Consider the following 19215-nt stretch of genomic DNA (forward strand, 5'->3'; position numbering starts at 1 on the left):
AGTATGATTTATTTATTTTTTTCTGGTGTGTTGCATTCGATGTCACGAACCTGCCGGAAAAGGGCCGTGTCATGGCTCCAGTGTGATAGGAAAAAAAACAGTAGAAGCAGCATGGAGTATGCCGTGCCCCCACCCGCCCCCCGGCAGCGCACGATGCCGGTCCTTCGGCGGTGGAGAACGGGGACGCTCCTCCGTTTTGGAGGCCGCCTTGGGGCAGTGCTGGAGTGGCCAGGAGTCCAGTGGGGAGCGTGGGGGTTCTCTGCTGGGGGCCCCACGGAGCGACCCCTACACTCAAAACGAATGGTCCCACATTCAGGAAGAAAGTCAATAACTTCTGATTTTGATTTTGGATTCTAAATTGGATATGAAATTATCAAATGATATGTGGATATATTCCTGTCTATTTATGCTCCAACGTCCACAATAGAGTTTCCGTTTGAACAAATTGGTGCCGGTCCACATGTCCTGGAAGATTTCGGTGTCCCGGACAAATATCATCTGTATTTATTGAGCTTAAAAACAATTGATAAGCAGGCTATATGAAGAATGACATCATGAAGGCATGTAGATGTATAATATTCTTTTATTGAATACACAAAATAAAATAAGTCCTGTCAGTTAACACCATTTTAAAAATAAACAAATAAATATTAGGAATATTACTACTTGAAATCAAATAATTTCTGATCGTGAACAATAAGTAACAAGTGCAGATGCTTTAATAAACATTTCACTTTTGATAAAAACAAGATAAATATGGCATGTAGGTCTAAATAAATAATATAGTTTGCGGAGTTGTCCATCTTCGTCGGAACATGTGTCGGGACACCCGACATATTTTACAACACAATGAATATTTACCGTCTGCTTTGGGTCAGAACTTAAATATTAAAAAAAGCCAAACTATGGATGCATGTGTCTCTGTTGTCAACGAGACATCATCTTTCTGCTTCTCCTCCGAGTTTTGGACGCTGCGCTCGGTCTCCGCTCCCTGTGTACTGGGTTTACAAGCGCAGCGCTGCTGGCGGGCCTTATTCTATAAGGTGAAAGGTCAGCTTTAGATCGTCCAAACTGATTGGCTTTCCGTCGCAACTTGCCGAACGTGGAAAGAAACAGATCTGCAGATTTTATTTTTTTTATCGAAATGATCGAGTCTGTTTTATTTCAACATAGAGGAAAAAATGTTGTTGATTATCGTCATTGTTTTATTGTTTTAGATGTTAGCAGGTGTTTCCAGGTTTTTGGTGCAGTGGGAAAGGGGTATTAATGTATAATAGTATTCGACAATGAGGTTAATAATAGATATACTGTATAGATATATACTAATATAAATAATAAACAGTGAGGCTAAGATTATATTTAATTGAATATAGATCACACTGAAAATGTATTATATTTGTCTTGAGAACAATGCTTAAAAAAGTACTTGAAAGTCCTAGAATTTCATTTTGTAATGCCAGAATGAACCCTGGTTTGAAATGAGAACATCTATTAAACTGTACTATTTTTTTTTATTTTTATCCCTGACCTAAATTCATTTGTCTTTTATTAAAATATTTTGACAGGGATTTTGTGTACCAGCCCAGGAGAGACAGTCAGTCAGCCTGGCAGAGGCTCTTGAAGTATTGATGCAGCAGACACTGAGGGAGGGTTTCAACCCATCAACGTTGTGTCCTGTATGACATGAGTTCCATGAGTTATCTACGTGTCATAACCTAAATAACTAATTTTTTTGTACGTGTTTTTTCATCTTTGGTGTAAAATGTTCATCAGTCAAGAACCGGCTAAAGACACCTGGTGCATTGAATTTAACTTGAGTTTACACATTTTGAATTGAAGATTCTTATGAGTTAGAGTAAACATTGGTTACATTTTTAGGAAAATATTGTGTGTGTCTGTGTCTGTGTCTGTGTCTGTGTGTGTGTGCGCGTGTGCGTGCGTGTGTGTTTTCCGGGCAGGATCTCGCCCTCGGACGGAGGCTCAGTGGTGAGCGACCGATCCAGCGAGAGGGAGTCGACAGAGGAGAACCTGAGAGCTCACGCCACGCCCAAGATCCCTATCAATGTTTTAAACGGCAAGTGGGCCATGACAACGCTCCCCATCAGCAGAGTAGTGGGGTTCATGGAAGGGTTAAGGGAGAAAGACGAGGGCGAGTCCACGACTGTTTTGCTGCTGAGTGCAATTTGCTCTTGTTTTGCATCCGATCGCAATGATCCACGAGGAAAAGTAAATCCATGGGTCAGCGGGGGCGGGGGTCTCCATTGGAGAGTCATTACGCATGTACACCACTGCTCTACACTTGCCTGTTTAACGAATCATCAGTTTTAAATAAATATAAAACTGATAATAATCGGACAGTAGTTATTTTGATTTCAAGTGTTTAATAATAATGTAAAATTGTAAGGAAATTCTTGGAGGGGCTGCGCCGGTGCTATTCCAAATCTTGATGGGGGGGTTTGAAAATAATTAAAATTGTCTGGTGGGGGGGGGGGTGCTGCAGGAGACACCTGATAACCCTGGGGTCCCTCGCACGGGGAAACCCGGTTAAGCGGAGTGGGGACCCTGGGTACCCTCGATGTAACCGGGTGGGGAACAGTGTGCAGTGACTATAAACATTTAAATAGTATCAATAAATCTATAATTTATATATACTGCATATATAATCTATATAGATAATAAGATAAGATAAAAGCCGCAAAACCTGCGTAATCGCTCTGTGAATTCGCCCTAGGGTGTGTAATCCCACCTGTGCAAAAGTTTAAAATATACATATATTCATATAAAGGTACTCCTCACTTAACGACCTACCTGTTGAACGACCGCTCAGACTTGCGACCAACTCTCTATTCAGGCTGTATTGTACGCTGCGTATAAATAATACTGCGGCGTCTCAGTGTCAAGCATCTCATCGCAAATCACCCTTTATATACTATATACACTATATATACTATGTACTATATTCACTATATATACTTTATACACTATATATACTATATATAGTATACTGTATATACTACATACACTATATACACTGTATACATCTCATTTTATCACAGTTCTCAGTCTCAGTGTCGTTCCAGCAGTCCCTCAGTATTCACTAGCGTTCGTAATGGCCACGCCCCCTAACCGTGAAATAACAGGAGTCCTCGCTTATCGACAAATTCCCATAACGACCTGGTCCGAGGAACGGAACTCGGTCGTCAAGTGAGGAGTACCCGTACTGTATACAGACAGGAACAGGGAGAAGCCAACACGACCAAGACGTATTAATGTGTCCGTGCGGACCACAGAGGACATCCCGACCGGGAAGAAAGAGAGACAGAGAGAGAGAGAGAGAGAGAGAGACAGAGAAAGGGAGAGTGAGAGGGAGTGAGAGGGAGAGAAATAGCTCTAGCTAGTCGGTCTGACAGCTGATAGACCAGCCCGGTGCGACTCTCTGCGTGCAGGCGATGGGGTGTGTTTACACTGAGTCAGAGCCAGAGCCGGGCGGACACTAGGACTGACTCACCTTTGAGAGGAAGAGCTTCGTCACCAGCCTCTCTTCTATTTCCCCCCTGAATTCCAGCACTATATGTGATTCTGGTTCTTTCCAGGCTCCTCTCCAGTCCCAAAGTGCTCGTCTACACTCTGAGGCGGTTTAGCAGAGAAGGTTTAATCTAAACCAGGACTAAAATAATCCGAGAATCTAGAATCGCCTTTCTAGTCGAGCTATGAAGTCCTAGGCTAAGGTCATGAAGGACTGGTTAGCTCCTTCTGTCTGGTCTTGGTGCTAAGGCCAGATAATCCATTTCCTCTGTTGTCCAGGTCGACCTGGAGGCCCACGTCCATTAATCCAAAGATAAACCTGCTTCTGGACGGGTTTAATTTAAGACTTCACTTTGACCTAGATTAGCTCTGATGTTCCATCTGGAAATCTGTTTTTGTTTTTAAACCAGGACTAGAGCTAAGTCCTAGACTGCCTCAAACCATGACCATGAAAGCCCAGGAAATCAGTTAGTCCAGATTAAAAGTGTGATTTAGTCTAAGATTAGGCCTAATCTGTGTCCGCGAAACCTCCCCGAAATCCTCCGACAGTCACTATAGCTCAGCCTACTTATCTTATACAAATTCCACTGTATGTACTGCACAAATGCGTTGAAATATGCCATGTGAATATGATCAGCAGGAAATTCTCCTCTTTGGTCTGACTGTATATTCATATGCTGATATTCAGCCTTTGAAACACAACAGGAGGAAACTTCTCCATTCAGGCTAATTAACTGAACAACTGGGGAAGAAGAACTTTCATCATCAGTGGAATTTCACCCTGCTCCCCCCTCCCCTCCCTCTCTCCCTTTTCCTTTCTAATTACCATCGCCTCTCTGCAGTGATGCTCACAGCAGGGCGAGATGGCACTTAATGTACTAAAGTTTTTATCAACTTCCTCTCCGACAGCACGGTCCCCGTTGAAACGCTGTCGCCATGACATTTATCTTCTCTCACTTTGTTTTCTATTCCATTTCTCCATTCCCCTCTCAACTTAACTATTTTCCCTTTCTTCCCCTTTTTTGCGGTTTTCAGGCAAGAATAGAATCGGTAAGAGTTTCTCCTGGTCAGTTTCAGCTAACCCCCTCCCCTCACCTAGACCCCCTTAGACCTCCGGCTTGACCTCCGGCAGCTGTGTGTCTGTGTGTCTGTCTCCGTGCTGCTGCGTTTGCTTTGTGCTTCTCCCGCTCGCACCGTCCATCACTGTCGGCCAAGCTGTCAATCACAACAATAACAACAGAAAGTGCAACAACACCCCCCCCCCCCCCCCCCCCCAAACAGAACAAAGCAGCTGTAGTTTGGAAGGAAGCACCATGCTCAGAAGTTGATGTGCATTTCTTTGATATTACTTAATAACATGGTTCTTGCCAGGTGCTTGAGGTGCCTGAATTTCATCCTCAGAAATATTAAAGTACCATGAGTATCATGAAAAGAGCCCCCTTTTGTGTTAAACGGCTTGAAAGCTTCTTGTGATATTTCCCCTGGTTTTGTTCTTAATATCGTGACGCAATAACATTTTTCAAAATCTCTTTTTTCGACATAGGATATGCCAGGGAAATGTAAATGGTATCCAGCGTCATTGGAAAGACACTTATGATAGTAGATGACAATGACATTAATAATAGATATATACATATACTATATAATATATGAAATAATATAAATAAAAGATAGTGAGACTATAAGATTACATTATATTTAAATGAATAAAGATTACATTCAAAATGTATTACATTTGTTTTGCGTGAAGTACTTGAAGATTACAAAAACAGTGCTTCAGAAAGTTCTTCAATTTCACTTTGTAATGCAAAGTGAAATTCTTTGTAATTTTACTCATTACTTTTTTTATATTACATTACATTACATTGCATTTAGCAGACGCTTTTATCCAAAGCGACTTACAATTATTCAAACACCGACGGACGCAGCCATCAGGAGCAATTAGGGGTCTAAGTGTCTTGCTCAAGGACACTACAGCATGCTAGCAGGAGGAGCCTGGGATCAAACCAGCAACCTTTAGATTACTAGACGACCAGCTCTACCTCCTGAGCTACTGTCCCACTGTTTTATATTCATATGTCATGTCATATTCTCATTATGTTATACAATAATTCTAATTATAATACAAAATAAGTTGTGATAATTATATGTTCGTCAACCCATTTGCATTGAGACTAAACACTTTGTCCGGCGACACCTCAACACGCTTTTGACCCCTGTCCACCTCACTCTCCCACCAGGCCCCCCGCCCATGAACGGCACCGAGCACCAGTCCACGGCCTCCATCTTTGAGCACGTAGACCGGATGTCCCGCTCGGCCGACGCCAGCAGGAGGCTTCCCAACAAGATCCAGCTCATCGCCATGCAGCCCATGCCCGTGCCCCCTCTGCACGGCCCGGCCCTCAAAGTGACGGACAACAACCAAATCAACAAAGAGGTTGGAGACGTCCAAGAAGATACATAGACATAGATATACAGAAACACAGAGATATACAGACACACAGATATACAGACACACAGATATACAGACACACAGATATACGTGTGTGTGTGTGTGTGTGTGTGTGTGTGTGTGTGTGTGTGTGTGTGTGTGTGTGTGTGTGTGTGTGTGTGTATGTGTGTGTGTGTGTGTGTGTGTGTGTGTGTGTGTGTGTGTGTGTGTGTGTGGCATAGATATTAGGGCCCTACCCATAAATCGGTAGGCCGATCATATCAGCCGATATTTGGGTTCCAAAGAACTATCGTATTCGTTGAAATTTCACCTATGAAGTGCAGAAAAATGATATATCCTACCAAAGGTTATACCATGCATTAACATATTTGGAGGCCACGAGTGGCAGTAAGTAAAATTCTGGATATTCGTATAACTTTCCATTGCTTAACTTAATCTTGAATTAAGTCAATGTTCGTCTGTGGACGTTTAATTTTAGAGAAGATTAAATGTTATCCTGGAGAATATTAAATAGCCATTAAAGGCATGTCATTGTCGATAGTAATCTTGCGGAGGAAAGGACATCGGGGATAGGCCTGCTATAACATTATATTCATTCCTGCTGGGGTTTTAGTCCTAGAATTTAAATTTTGACATTCCTTACTCACCCCGAGTCAGTCCAAAACATGTTCCGTGTTCGTGTCCTCACACATGGAGTTTGCTTGCAGCACTGAAGCAACAGGCCTGAATCATGTCTGTTTTATTTTAGTCCCAAAAGTTTTTTAAGTTGATGAAATATCTCTAAGTGATTTCACATGCAGTGTTTAGTCCGTTTGAATGGAACCTTGTTGTTTAGAACTTCCAACAATGACTGATTTCTTTCCACAGAACGCCAGGCAGTATTCTTTGGACTTTATTTGAGGACAGCCACATTCAAACTTTCAGAATAAAACAATAACACTCGACCTCTCCGTCATCCTCCTGTAGGCACGAACCAACAGGGCTCCTAAATTACCCACAATGCAATGTCTTAAAGCGACAGTCCCTGTCATTACCAGATTCAAACTGATTTGATTTCAGTTAAGTTATTATTGAAAACATTTATTATTATTATCATAAATTATATTTTATTCATACACATTCATGTTAATTTTCTTCAATAAAGCAATGTTTTCCTCAGACCATTTATTTTCTGCCAAAATAAAAATATAAAAAAATATATATATAGAAAATATTGGCAGTTTATATTGGTTATTGAAATGTATGGCACCCTAAAATCGATATCGGTGACAATAGAAAATACATAACGGTCCGGCCCCTTATAGATATATACAGTATATACATACAGACATAGCTATACAGGCATAGATATTGATATACAGGCATAGATGGAAAAAAATATTCAGAATGAAAATAGTTCCGTATTCAGAGCACCCAATAAATCCTTATGAGATAAAATAGCCCTGACGATGCAGATATTCTCACTTACTGTTTAGGGGAAAAAATGGTGAAAGAAAGCTCTTTGAACTGAATGGCAGAATTGCCATTGCACAACTTAGATATTAAAATTTTAAGTAACCTACTTACAGAAGTTTGAGCCAAAGTACCTTGTTATTCTTACAGTGTTCCATATATAAATATATATATATATTACATTTTATTTATTGTTTATACATTTTTAATTAATTAAATATTATTTGTCTATTAGTTTCACCCTGAAATATTTTTAGCATAATTTATCAAATCGCAAAATAATACTTGGGCAGTAAATATTCCTAAACTGCTTGTTTTATTTCATACAAATGATCAGTGGTTTTAGGCCCTGCAGAGTGACACAGCGTCTCGGTTACAGTGTGTGTTTCCTCCTCAGATCCAGGTGGCGCTGAGGCACAAGTCGGAGATCGAGCACCACCGCAACAAAATCCGCCTGCGCGCCAAGAGGAAGGGCCACTACGACTTTCCGGCCATGGACAACCTGACCAATGGATTCGGGGACGCCAAGGACCAGGACCGCATCTACCAGAAAGCCCGGCAGCAGATTGACAAGATCTTGGACCCGGACTCTCACATGGCCTCCATCTTCACCGACACCAAGAGAAGGTCTTAGCTCCCGTAGAATGTCAAAATCCAGTCTTCAGATGGTATCAATTTTAAGTTGAGAAATCCTAAAAAGAACATAGTGTCGCAAACTGCAGCATTTTTTGAGTTGATTGAGTGATTTTTCTTCAGTGTCCCTTTTCGGGCAGGAAAGCTGCTTGGCTGTCAGCACTTTAACACAGCTTCACGTCTCCCCTCGGGTATCACAGGAAGCGGCAACCTTTGGAAAATGGCAATCGTTTTTTGTTTTTTTTCCAAAGGTTCCATAACTGCTGATATTGTTCGGAGCGCAGCTATTTTTACTGACGACTGGGCTTTTCTCTCCCTCTCCCTGGATTGTGAATAATTCAGAAGTGTGTGTACAGATATACACAAAGCAGATTGTCTGCATTCATAGGAGTTTGACTCAGAAAAGCTCTCTCTTCAAAGTCTACATTACCATTTCCAACTGTTCATGACATAATTTGTCAATGTCTCTGTAGCCCTATGCAGAATGTGCTGTATTAGTCTTATCAAGTCTATCTAGTCATCCATCACATTGCATCATATTAGTGACATTGGTGTTCCTCTCTCTCAGCGGACGAGGGAAGCGCTCTCCCAAGCAGAGGAAGGAGCAGCTGAACGGAGGCATGATGGATGCCGATAAAGACCACCTGATTACCAACGACAGCGAGGCCATATACAGGAAGTGCCCCGGGGTCAACAACATAGCCTATGTGGTGGGTAGCACTGGAGAAACGTGTGCATGTCTCCCTTTCCCTGGTAAATAAGAGTTTTATTAAAAAGTTGTGATAAGATAGAACAACAATGTTGTCCTCCACAAACGTACGATAGATTTCTTGTCGTCGTCTCGTCTTGTCGTCTATTTTCAAACTCTTTCCCTTTCCTCGCCGCTCCAGTCGGACCCCGACCAAGGCCCGGGGTCCCCACTGCGGAGCCCCTCGCCCACGGATGACGTCTTCCTGGGCTCGGTGTCCTCTCCCCCAGGCCACGGCCCTCCGCCACCCCCTTACATGCCTCCGCAGCCCTCCATCGAGGAGGCGCGGCAGCAGATGCACTCGCTGCTGGACGACGCCTTCGCCCTGGTGTCGCCCACCTCGCAGAGCGGCACGGCGGGCATCACCCTCCCGGGGGTCAATGGCAACAACAACCCGCTCCGCTCCAGCCCGCCGGCCCGCGGGCCCAGGCCCTGGGGCCCCCCCACCTACCCGTCTCTCAGCTCCTTCCCGGGGGTGAGTAGCCGGGCCTTCTCCGCCCTCTCACGGCCAATACGGTCTTTCAGGCCGGACTCGGCGGAGGCTCTGTGTATCGACAATGTGGAGTTTTCCCAACGTAAGCTCTGAGGCTTTGGCGGGATTGAGTCCCTATAAGCTGCACCCAACATCTCTGTCCGTCTCTCTGATCAGAGGGAGAAGCCAGTGAAGTGGACCTTTTATTCACCCCTTGTAGCACTTTGAGAGAATTTAAGACAGGTGTAGTGGGCGGAGCAGTCCGACCTCCACATTCGCTGTCTCCTCTATCTCTCTCTCTCTACAAGCTTTCCCTGCTGGCTCCCAGTTGGACGCCTTGCCGGAGCTCAGGTTCGCTCTGTGTTCTACGGTCATTAATCACCGGGGAATTCCTCCATCTGTTGCCCCCGCGCTCCTGTAACCTCCCAACCCCGGCTGGCTCTCCACAACTCCTTAAGACCCGCGTGGAGCGTAATATACCCTCCATAATCTCTGTGAGGCTTATCGAAACAAAGAGGTGGGAGCGTGTAAGCATGTACTGTGAGTGCACGCTGGGAAACGTGAGGAAATAATGTCCACGATGCATGAAGCGTTCTTCAACATTTTTACTCTCCAGTGCATTTAACATTTAACATACCGCTACTGGGGAATTGAACAGGCATATATCTCACCTGGTATGTTTCGAGACTGCTCTTCTGTATTTAATGTTTCTGTTACTGGGAAAAGGGATTATGGGTATTTTTAAAGTCACTAATCCTCTGAGTAGCTTTCGTACTACAATTGCCCCGCGCTTGAATTATCCATTTCATCAGTACTTTTACTTTTGATTAGGTACAATATCTGACAAATAAAGGTAAAAATAATAATAACCTTTATTTGTATAGCACCTTTCATACATGGCATGCAACTAAAGTGTTTTGCATTAAAAGGCTATCAAATAGTAACTAAAATAAATAAAAGCACAGCAAACAAGCAAATTCCACCAAGCAAAATTTACAAAGTAGAATGGTAAAATAATTAAAATAATCGAATAAATTGAAAACAGGGTAGGAAGAAGCCAATAAAAGAAAATGATTGCAATTGCATTAAAAGAAGAACTCAAACAAGCAAAATGCATCGCATAAAAAAGGTAAATATTATAAACAAACAGTAATAGTTTTTCCCGATGACAGACATCATTACAAATGATAGTCTTTGAACTCTAAGTGACTCTTATGCACATACTCTTGAGTTATATTAACTTTTTTACTGTAACTCAAGCATATTAGTCAGTTCAACATTTCAACAGAGTTTGAGAGAAATACATCACGTGGGAGAGAGCAGGATTATTTAAACCAGCCAAAAAAAGCCTTTTGCTCCTCTTTTGCAGGATCACTGCTGACATTGGATTTTGAAAAGTATTTTCCAGAAAAGCCCAAATACCGAATGTTGCTGCCTGTCAAAAGCAAAGCAGACAAACTTAGATATGTTTTGCCCCTCATATGTGTCCAGCCTTTCCTCCTTTCAGGGCCATTGTTCTTACTTCTCTACTGTCCCTTCCCCAGAGGTACAGCGACCTGGGGATGCCTCCTTCCACAGTCCAAGGCCTGCTACAGAGGTGGGTGGAGCAGCCAGAGTGGAGGAAGGGGAATAAATTAATAAATGAATGGCCCATTTCGTCAGCCATGTCCTTCACATCGATAGGTTTGGCCGCTGTCCGCTCTACCTCGGATGGATCCCCTGAAAGGAGCATCATCAATAATTCAAACACAAATCATCTTTATTTCATTGGTCTAATGGATCAGGTCCATGTGCTTTCTTTACTGGTCCCATTAAGGACAGGCCCAGCATTCTTACTGGTTCGGTTCATACGTGCACTAGCACACCCATCCCATAAGTGTACCTACTTACAAACGCCCAATTTGACCACAGGCTAACCTGAGAAATACAAGCCGTCGAGAAATACAGACCGTTGAAGAAAGAGCATTGTTTTGTTCCCTGAGTTACAATCAGTACTGCTCAGAAATGATATAAGCTAGAATTAAAACCTATATTTAATATGTCCAAACATTTGTAGGATGTGACCAAGGGAACTCGATACCACCATTACTTGACTGTCTGTTGAAACTTAAGATTCTAACCAAATGGAGACAGAGGTTTGCCTAATCTCACTCGGCCCAGAATTACAGGGGATGACTATCTTTGTGTTGTAATTTAATTCCAAAAGGTTTCTGAGGAGGCGTAGCGGTTTTGCCTTTTAAATCACACACTCAGCCTCAGAGTGACACAAAATTCCCCCTGTGTGTTCCAGACAGGGCCTTGGCTCCAGCTTCCTGCCCCCCGGAGAGCCAGCAGGACCTGGGGAGCCCTTCCAGCTGGACAGCCTGTACTCCAACAGGGGTCCTTACAACGAGGAGCTGCCCTCATCCGCCAGACCGCGCCCGGTTGGGGGAACTACAGGTACGGTGGTGAGGTCGACTGCAGCGGACTGAGAGCTGATTTAGTATTGGTCAGAGCACTTCGGCATCGATCTTCATAGGAGCGCTTTGTTTCGGACATGGCCCGGGCGGTGCTCTGCGTCGCCCGGTCTGAACCCCCGAGCACTCACCTCCACCTCATAAAGCTGTCAGGGGCCCGGAGATCCCCGCCTCTGTCGCTTGAATTATTAAAGGCGCGCCATGTGACTAACACTAATAGAAATAGGGCAGCTGCCGTACGGAGTGCAGAGCGAGGGGCTGTTTCAGGCCATGAAGAACTGAATCACAGCATATGAGAGGGGTGTTAAGTGTTCAGCAGCTCTGATGGGTTTCTGTCTGTCTGTCTGTCTGTCTGTCTGTCTGTCTGTCTCTCTGTCTGTGTGCGTGTGTGCGCAGGAGCCCAGCTCCACCACCTAACCCAGGTAGGCCTGTCTAGCCGCATCAACGGCTGTCCAGCAGGGGGGAGGGCGGCCCCGGGCCAAAACGGTGGAGTGGGCTGGAGCCACTACCACGACGACCATTTCTCTACCGCGGGACCCGACAGAGAGGCAGTGAGTGCCGTGCTGATATTTTCTTATTCCTAATCTCTAGTTCTGTCACTTGTCTCCATTTTCCTGTTTCTCCTTAAAACTGCTGTTAAAAACCTTTCAACTCTTTTCCCCTCCTCTCTTCTTCTGCTTCTTTTTCTTCTCCTTCCCCGCGTCTTCCCACGCTCCTCTGGCTTCAGTTCCTGGGCTGTCCCGACTACTCATCCTCCTCTATCTTCCAGACGCCCAGGGGTGGCGTCAGGGAGCCCTCGGCGCCTCCCGCCCACCTGGAGGCACACGGGCTGGGCTACTCCTCCGCCCCGGAGCCCCCGGACACCTCGCCCACCACCCACTCCTCGGCCTCCCTCATCAAGGCCATCAGGGAGGAGCTCCTGCGGCTCTCCCAGAAACAGGCGGCGGTGCCCAGCTACCACAGCTGAACCCCTCCCCCACCCCAAATAATGCACCAGCCTCCCTACCATTAGTCACCAGTCACACCACTAGCCTGTCTGTTGATGCTTCCCATGGAAGCTACTGACTGTTTACAGGAGAGAAACTGCTGGGTCCCTCTAGACTGAAATAAAAGCCCGGTGGCCATCGGGTGAATTGAAGTGTTATCGAAGCGAATAACAGCGTAGAACTCAATGGAAATGATCGATGTTTTTGGATTAAGCATTTTATGACCGATACGATTGGAGCAGTGGTACTCTACACTACTAGTGATATTTTGCAAAGCCAGACTTCTCCACCAAATAATCCCCCTTCCATCCCTGCCCCGCCCCGAGCTTCGACCGGGGCAAAGTTGTCTGCCAAATCCTGGCCACTGTGGATCCACATTACGCGTTGGTGTTATTTTAGGTGTTGCCGTGTTACTTTCTGTCGATAGCTGTACAATTTGGACAACCAACCACTGGTTTTACTCTCATGCTGCCTTAATTATCACCCTGATTCTGAGTATAAAACACACATCAAGCTGTATATGGGTCGTTTCAGTATCCACCGCTGACGCTGAAAAACGATCCTTGTTTTGTGTTTATTTTCTCATCACCGCACAGGTGTGTGTAGTTCCTATTGTTTATGACATGATGCTGCCACTATGAGCCGTGCTATGCCTTGATACTGTGTTCTGGTCCAGCTGACCCAGTCCACTGTACAGGGCTTCGGGGAGGTCACAGCCAGCCAGCCAGCCAGCCAGCCAGCCAGCCGGAGAGGAGGGACAAAGGGGGCTAGGGACTTATAAGCACTATATGGTGGTTCCTTAGCTGTGACGGTAGCAGAATTAGTCTGGGGTTGTTTTTTTTTCATGAAATTTAGATTTCTGAGTCCGTCTGTCTTAGCCCTGTATTGGTTTGTGTACAACGGGAAGATTAGGCACAAGGAGCGAATAGCCTTGGAATGACTTTAATTCAGACGTGACTTAATGAGCGGTTGTTTAAAGCGCTGGAGAAGACAGTGTTCTGCGAACGAGAGGGGAGAGGTTCAAGAAAATGCATTGAGTTGATATACTTGACAATTGGAAAGTACTGTAAGACGTTTGCGATATGGCGCAGCTCAGGTCGGTCAACATGGGATCCCTACGGTGTTGATGACTAGAACGTCTCGTAGCTCGCGTAGGAGAGCTGTTGTGTTAATGAGGAAATTTTAGAGTTGATTCCTTGACAAATCAGACTCAGATTTATTAAAAACCCTCTTGCTTCAATGTATATTGAGCGGTCGAGTCTGTCGAATGCAGTATTTTAGGGTTACGGTTCTTTTTTTTTTTAATCGCAGTTCAACCCAGCGTTGAGTTAATGTGCTGTATCAATGCAACGTTGGTTTTCCTAATGCGCTTTTGACCGATGTTCTTTTTTTTTTTAATTCTGTTTTAATATGTTCTGCTCAAATTTTGTCTTTGTCATCCCACTGGTTTGAAATATTTGTAGCTTACTTTAGACATGACATGACGATGCTTTGGGGGGGACGGAAGTATTATTTATTTAAGATAAAAATCATTGCAAAAAAACCCTGTTGATTTTAAACACAGGGTCTGTGTCCTCCAATGGATAGCAGTATTATGACGATACATTAAATAATACATGAAACAAACCACAGACGCCGAGAGGGAACTTTCCGTGATCTCCTCTGTTCTCCGTGTGACGTGCCTTGCAGACTGACCTGCAGGGGTTTCAGATGCAGCAGACAGATTTTATTCCTTCTCGTCTTCATCATCCACCCTCATCTCATGTCAGGCCCTGTAGCTTTCTTTGATCACTTTCCCTGGAGACTACCAAGTGGTCATTGGTTATTAGTATGAAGAAGTGTGATAAAAAAGAATTGTGTTTTCTATGCTAAGTAATGGAATCTATCCCAAATTTGTGTTCCTCTCACTCCTTTTCCACCTTTGTTCTGTTGTTTTGTTTTTTTTTATCATTTTCACACTGCCTGCCTCCATCTGCTGGTTTTGTACTGTTATGACGGCTCTCATGTGCTTGATTTTTATTTTATTTTTTTCAAATCATTTCTTTTTTTGTTCCTTTTTTTCTAAGTATTTGTTGGCTGGCCCAACCTTGTGTTTGATTATGTTGCATGTTGTATGTGTGCAATTATTGATGAAATTGTGTTCTGCCCTGTGTTTTTTTTTGTTTGTTTGTTTTTTAATTCCATGAAATACATGAAAATGTCATCTGAATTGTCTTTTCATTTGTCTGATCATTGCCCACTAGCTGCCTAAGAAGTCTAATTCCATTATTGAGAAGTGTAAAAGGCCCCACTTGAACATTCTGCCACAAGGCCTCACAAAATTACGATAAGTGATGATAGATGATTCCCGGTGTGACACAAAAGGTACTGAGCACAGGTCACCGGTGAGGAAAACAAGTTCAGAGTCCTGACAATGTGGTCATTGCATTTCGTTCATAACTCTCTACGGTTCAAAACGAACAACGAGTTAAGCTCATAAATTCATGTATTAAAAGTTGATAGTTAACTATTTCCATATAAAGAAAAGAATAATAATATAATACAACACACAATAGTCGTATATAACAGTTAGAACAATGTGTAGAATACAACTCCATTGTTTATCCTCATGTCAATCTATAACCTGTAGTGGCAGCGGCCTGCCAGCAGGGGGCAGCGCTGCCTCAACAAAACCCCCGTCACGTCACTGTTTCCCCCGGGTCCTGGTTAATAATAATAATAATTATTATTATTATTATGATTATTATGATTATTATGATTATGATTATTATTATTATTATAAGAATCGTCTGAGGAAGGGTTCTGATTAATACGCTCTCAGTGGAAATGACTGAGATTCCGGTTGCCAGGAGCAATGTAGAGTGTACCCAGATAAGTATTTATTTTATACCTTCAATTTCTACTAGAAGTAGAAGAAGTGGCGTTACTTCAATGCGAATATGTCATCTATAATATGTAATCTAAATATATGTTCATGATAAACATTGTACACATACAAAATATATATGTATGTCAGAGGAAATTGCATAGATGACACAGTATATTTCAAATAAACATCTTCAAACGTTCTAACATCTGAATATACAATATATATATATATATATATATATATATATATATATATATATATATATATATAAAATGCCTATAAGTATATATTCTCCAGGAAATATACAATTTAATTTGTATGTTTTTAAAATACTCTAGAATAATACATAATAACATAACATACATAAGAGAAATAATATAAATAAATACAAAATAAAACAAATGATGAACATGCATGTAAATGATAGGTTTTCTTGGAGAAAATGTTGAAATAGATAACACATTGCTATGTAGGCCTATTGCAAAACCGGGAGTCCTTCCCTATATACAGTTCAAATGTAATTCTTAATGTATAACATTCTGTTTTTTAATATTGACATGACATATTGAATCTCTGCAAGGAATATTTCTAGTACTTAATTAAAAAATGACTCAAAATTGTTCATACCCGCAGTATAATCTTTTTCTGTGTTAAACCTTTGACCATAATCTCCACTTCATCAGCAGGAATATCGAACATCAAGTGAAAATCATGGGCATGGATAGAGCACTGGTTTCCACTGTGCGCACTTTAAATACTTGATTTTAAATAGAATTACTTTCTGATTGCCGGAAAACACCAGATTACAGTCATTTTGAGCAGGTTGTAATGAGACACTTCCACACGTGGTGGCACTCTCCTTTCACTTGGGCCTGAGAAGCTGAATTTTGCCAGCAATTACTGTTTTTCCCGTTAAATAATACAAATAAACTTAAGAGCACTCCTCTAAAGAGTTTTGAGAACTCGGCCAAAACTCGGCCAAAGACCTAGAATTAAAAAATGGGATTTATAAAATCAATCAAAGATCATTTGGAGAAATAATGGTTGGCCATTAGCGTGATGCTGTGATGTGACATCTCTAAGTCGTTGTTAATACTTTTGTGTTTTCTTTCTCTCTCTCTCTCTCTACGATCTTCTGCCTCTCCCTAAGCTCTTTACGTCTGCTCTCTCTGCCACTTCCCCATGTCCTGCTCTCCCGTGGCTTGAGGATTACACGGCCATGGATTGAATTCTGAATAATCCGGACATGCTGGTCAGTCGGGGGTGACCGGTAGATTGGTCGGAAATATGAGCAGATCGGGTCAGTTCTGCAGAAAAAAAAAAAAAAAAGGGAGGTGTCAGGCAAGGGAACATCTTTTAATATTCCGGACGTTCCAATCTGTCGTGTAAGCCCACGGCTTTAATCCACACACTTGATTTTTATGTGTTCAGTTTGCTCCGTGAGAACCTCAGCGGTATTAGAACCCACGAGTGGAGATGAGCGGATCGTCTCCCTCTCCTCTGGACCTTATCTGCTGTTGGAGATAGTGGGTTCTCTGTATGTTTTTGGCCTCCATCCAAAATCTCTCTTATCTCCTGTCCGGTCCGGCCCCTTCCCCTAGCCTTTGTTGGGTGTGGACCTACTCACCCCACCCCACCCTACCCCACCCCACCTCGACCCCTCCGTCCTCTAATCCCCGTCTGTGTGTCATCCAGGTCTGGCCCAGGTCAGTCCAGCGGGTTCAACCCCAGCACACCCAAGAGTTAATCTGGATCATGACGGCAATTACCATGCCGGTTGTCCTGGTCATGTGTGGCGGGGTCGGAGGGAGGGGTGAGGAAAACGGAGGGAAAAGGAAGAAGGAGAGGAAGGGGAGGACGGAGGGAGGGAGGTGGGGTATGAATGGTGGAGAAAGCCCAAAGCTTGAGAAAGCCCAAAGCGATCTTTCACTGAGGGAGGAGCTTCAACTCCACCAGGCTGTTATGTCCACTGACCTTGGAATGAACAAAACTCTGAGCGAGGGAGCGAGCGAGCGAGGGAGGGAGGGAGGAGAGAAACAGAGAGAAGGGAGGGAGAGCGAGAGAGGGAGTGAGCGAGGGAGGGAGGGAGGGAGGGAGGAGAGAAACAGAGAGAAGGGAGGGAGAGCGAGAGAGGGAGTGAGAGAGAAAGAGAGAGAGAGGGAGCAGCAGGACAGAGACAGGCGTTCGCTTCACTGACAGGGGTTTCAGCACTGCAGACCTTTTCCCTGCTTTCCACCGCTCCCAATCCGGCTTTGCCTCTGGTGGAAGAGCGGGGCGGGGAGGAAAACCAAGTTAAGAAGAAGTGTGAGAAAATCCTCAAGCAGAAAATCATACCAGACAGACGGAGGGGGTGGGGGGTGAAAGGAGATAGCTGCCTTTTCACTGAGAACAGCTTTGTGAGTACAGTCCGGGCTTGCAAATCTCATGTGTCGCTTTACCGGCTGGTTGTTCTTGTTGCTGTGTGTGTGTGTGTGTGTGTGTGTGTGTGTGTGCGTGCGTGCGTGCGTGCACGCGTGTGTGTGTGTGTGTGTGTATTCAAGCATTGCAATGGCTATAATCAGTCACACTTCAGGAAGTTATGGATCTCTGGACGCGGTACAGGTGTGTCCGTCAACTGACTTAGCATGCATTCCTGTATCTCGCAACACTGTTGGTTACGACTGTGTGTGTTTGTGTGTGTGTGTGTGTGTGTGGGCTTGTTTGTGCACAGTAGTCTGATGCAGTGCTGTAGGTTTGTTGCACAAGGGCTTGTCAAACATCTGACATTCCTTTGGTTACCAGACGGCCAGTGATGAATGAGTCTGCCGTCTATCAGCTTGCGCACAATTATGGCGTCCACTGCGGTAAACAGAGTTGGTGTCGGCGTAGAAAGGATGTTGTTTACCAGCGGCGTGGCTGTTTCATTATGCAACAGCCTCAATGCCGCTGCTGCTCCTACGAATCGATGGCAGCAAGGTAGAGGCTCTGCAGCTCGCCGCTCTGCTGCATCCGGGCGGGGGTTCAATCCTAACACGCTGTCGCGGCGTGCAACTGTTTTGGTTTTGGGTTTTTAGGGTTTTACTAGCTGAGCCAAAGTTGTGACTTTGGACGGTGAACACCTACAAATACCCACCCCCAGCTGTGAAGGTGACCATGGCAGCAGGCGTGGAGTGTGGTAACGCTGTAGGGACACACACACGCGCACATACACACACACACACACACACACACACACAGTGTCGGCAGCACCATCCATGCGGAAGAACTCTGTCAGAAGGTGGGAGATAATTCCCTTCCAACCCGGTTTCTCCTCTTCTCCCTTCGTCGTTCTCTCATTCTCCTGAAGCCACTTCCAGCTGTGACGTCACTGCAGCTGTAACCCCCCCCCCCCCCCCATCTGCTCCGTATTTGGGCCGTTTGCTCATTTCTCAGGCTGACGCTGGCGTCGGGGAGGCAGCGGCAGAGGAGGGAGGAGGGATGGAGGCGGAGGGAAGAGGGGGTGGTTATGAGAGGTTGATTTAGAAGCTAATCCGAGCCGATTGGTAATTGGCGGGCGCAGACGGAAAGGACGCGGGGGGAATATGCTGCTGTGGGGTTCACACCAGTACACACAAATACACATTGGTCGTTGTTGTTGTTGTAG

General features: G+C 44.3%; 2 protein-coding genes across 2 annotated transcripts in view; both read left to right on the forward strand.

Annotated features, from left to right (window-relative positions):
• The window catches only part of LOC307231696 (UPF0606 protein KIAA1549), a 50546-nt gene extending 35613 nt beyond the window's left edge, over nucleotides 1-14933 (forward strand). Inside the window, exons 12-20 of the mRNA XM_080002480.1 lie at nucleotides 1959-2074; nucleotides 5766-5962; nucleotides 7827-8056; nucleotides 8631-8772; nucleotides 8953-9285; nucleotides 10827-10879; nucleotides 11573-11721; nucleotides 12135-12289; nucleotides 12466-14933. Of these exons, the coding sequence (XP_079858606.1) occupies nucleotides 1959-2074; nucleotides 5766-5962; nucleotides 7827-8056; nucleotides 8631-8772; nucleotides 8953-9285; nucleotides 10827-10879; nucleotides 11573-11721; nucleotides 12135-12289; nucleotides 12466-12705 (1615 nt within the window). The 3' untranslated portion in view covers nucleotides 12706-14933. The remainder of the gene's footprint in view (nucleotides 1-1958; nucleotides 2075-5765; nucleotides 5963-7826; nucleotides 8057-8630; nucleotides 8773-8952; nucleotides 9286-10826; nucleotides 10880-11572; nucleotides 11722-12134; nucleotides 12290-12465) is intronic.
• Nucleotides 14934-17805: 2872 nt separating this feature from the next.
• mical3a (microtubule associated monooxygenase, calponin and LIM domain containing 3a) overlaps nucleotides 17806-19215 on the forward strand; it is a 104899-nt gene continuing 103489 nt past the window's right edge. The window contains exon 1 of the mRNA XM_080002382.1: nucleotides 17806-17989. The gene's annotated coding sequence lies outside the window, so the exon portion shown is untranslated. The remainder of the gene's footprint in view (nucleotides 17990-19215) is intronic.

Source organism: Zeus faber, assembly GCF_960531495.2.
Source record: "Zeus faber genome assembly, chromosome: 6".
NCBI lineage: Eukaryota > Metazoa > Chordata > Actinopteri > Zeiformes > Zeidae > Zeus > Zeus faber.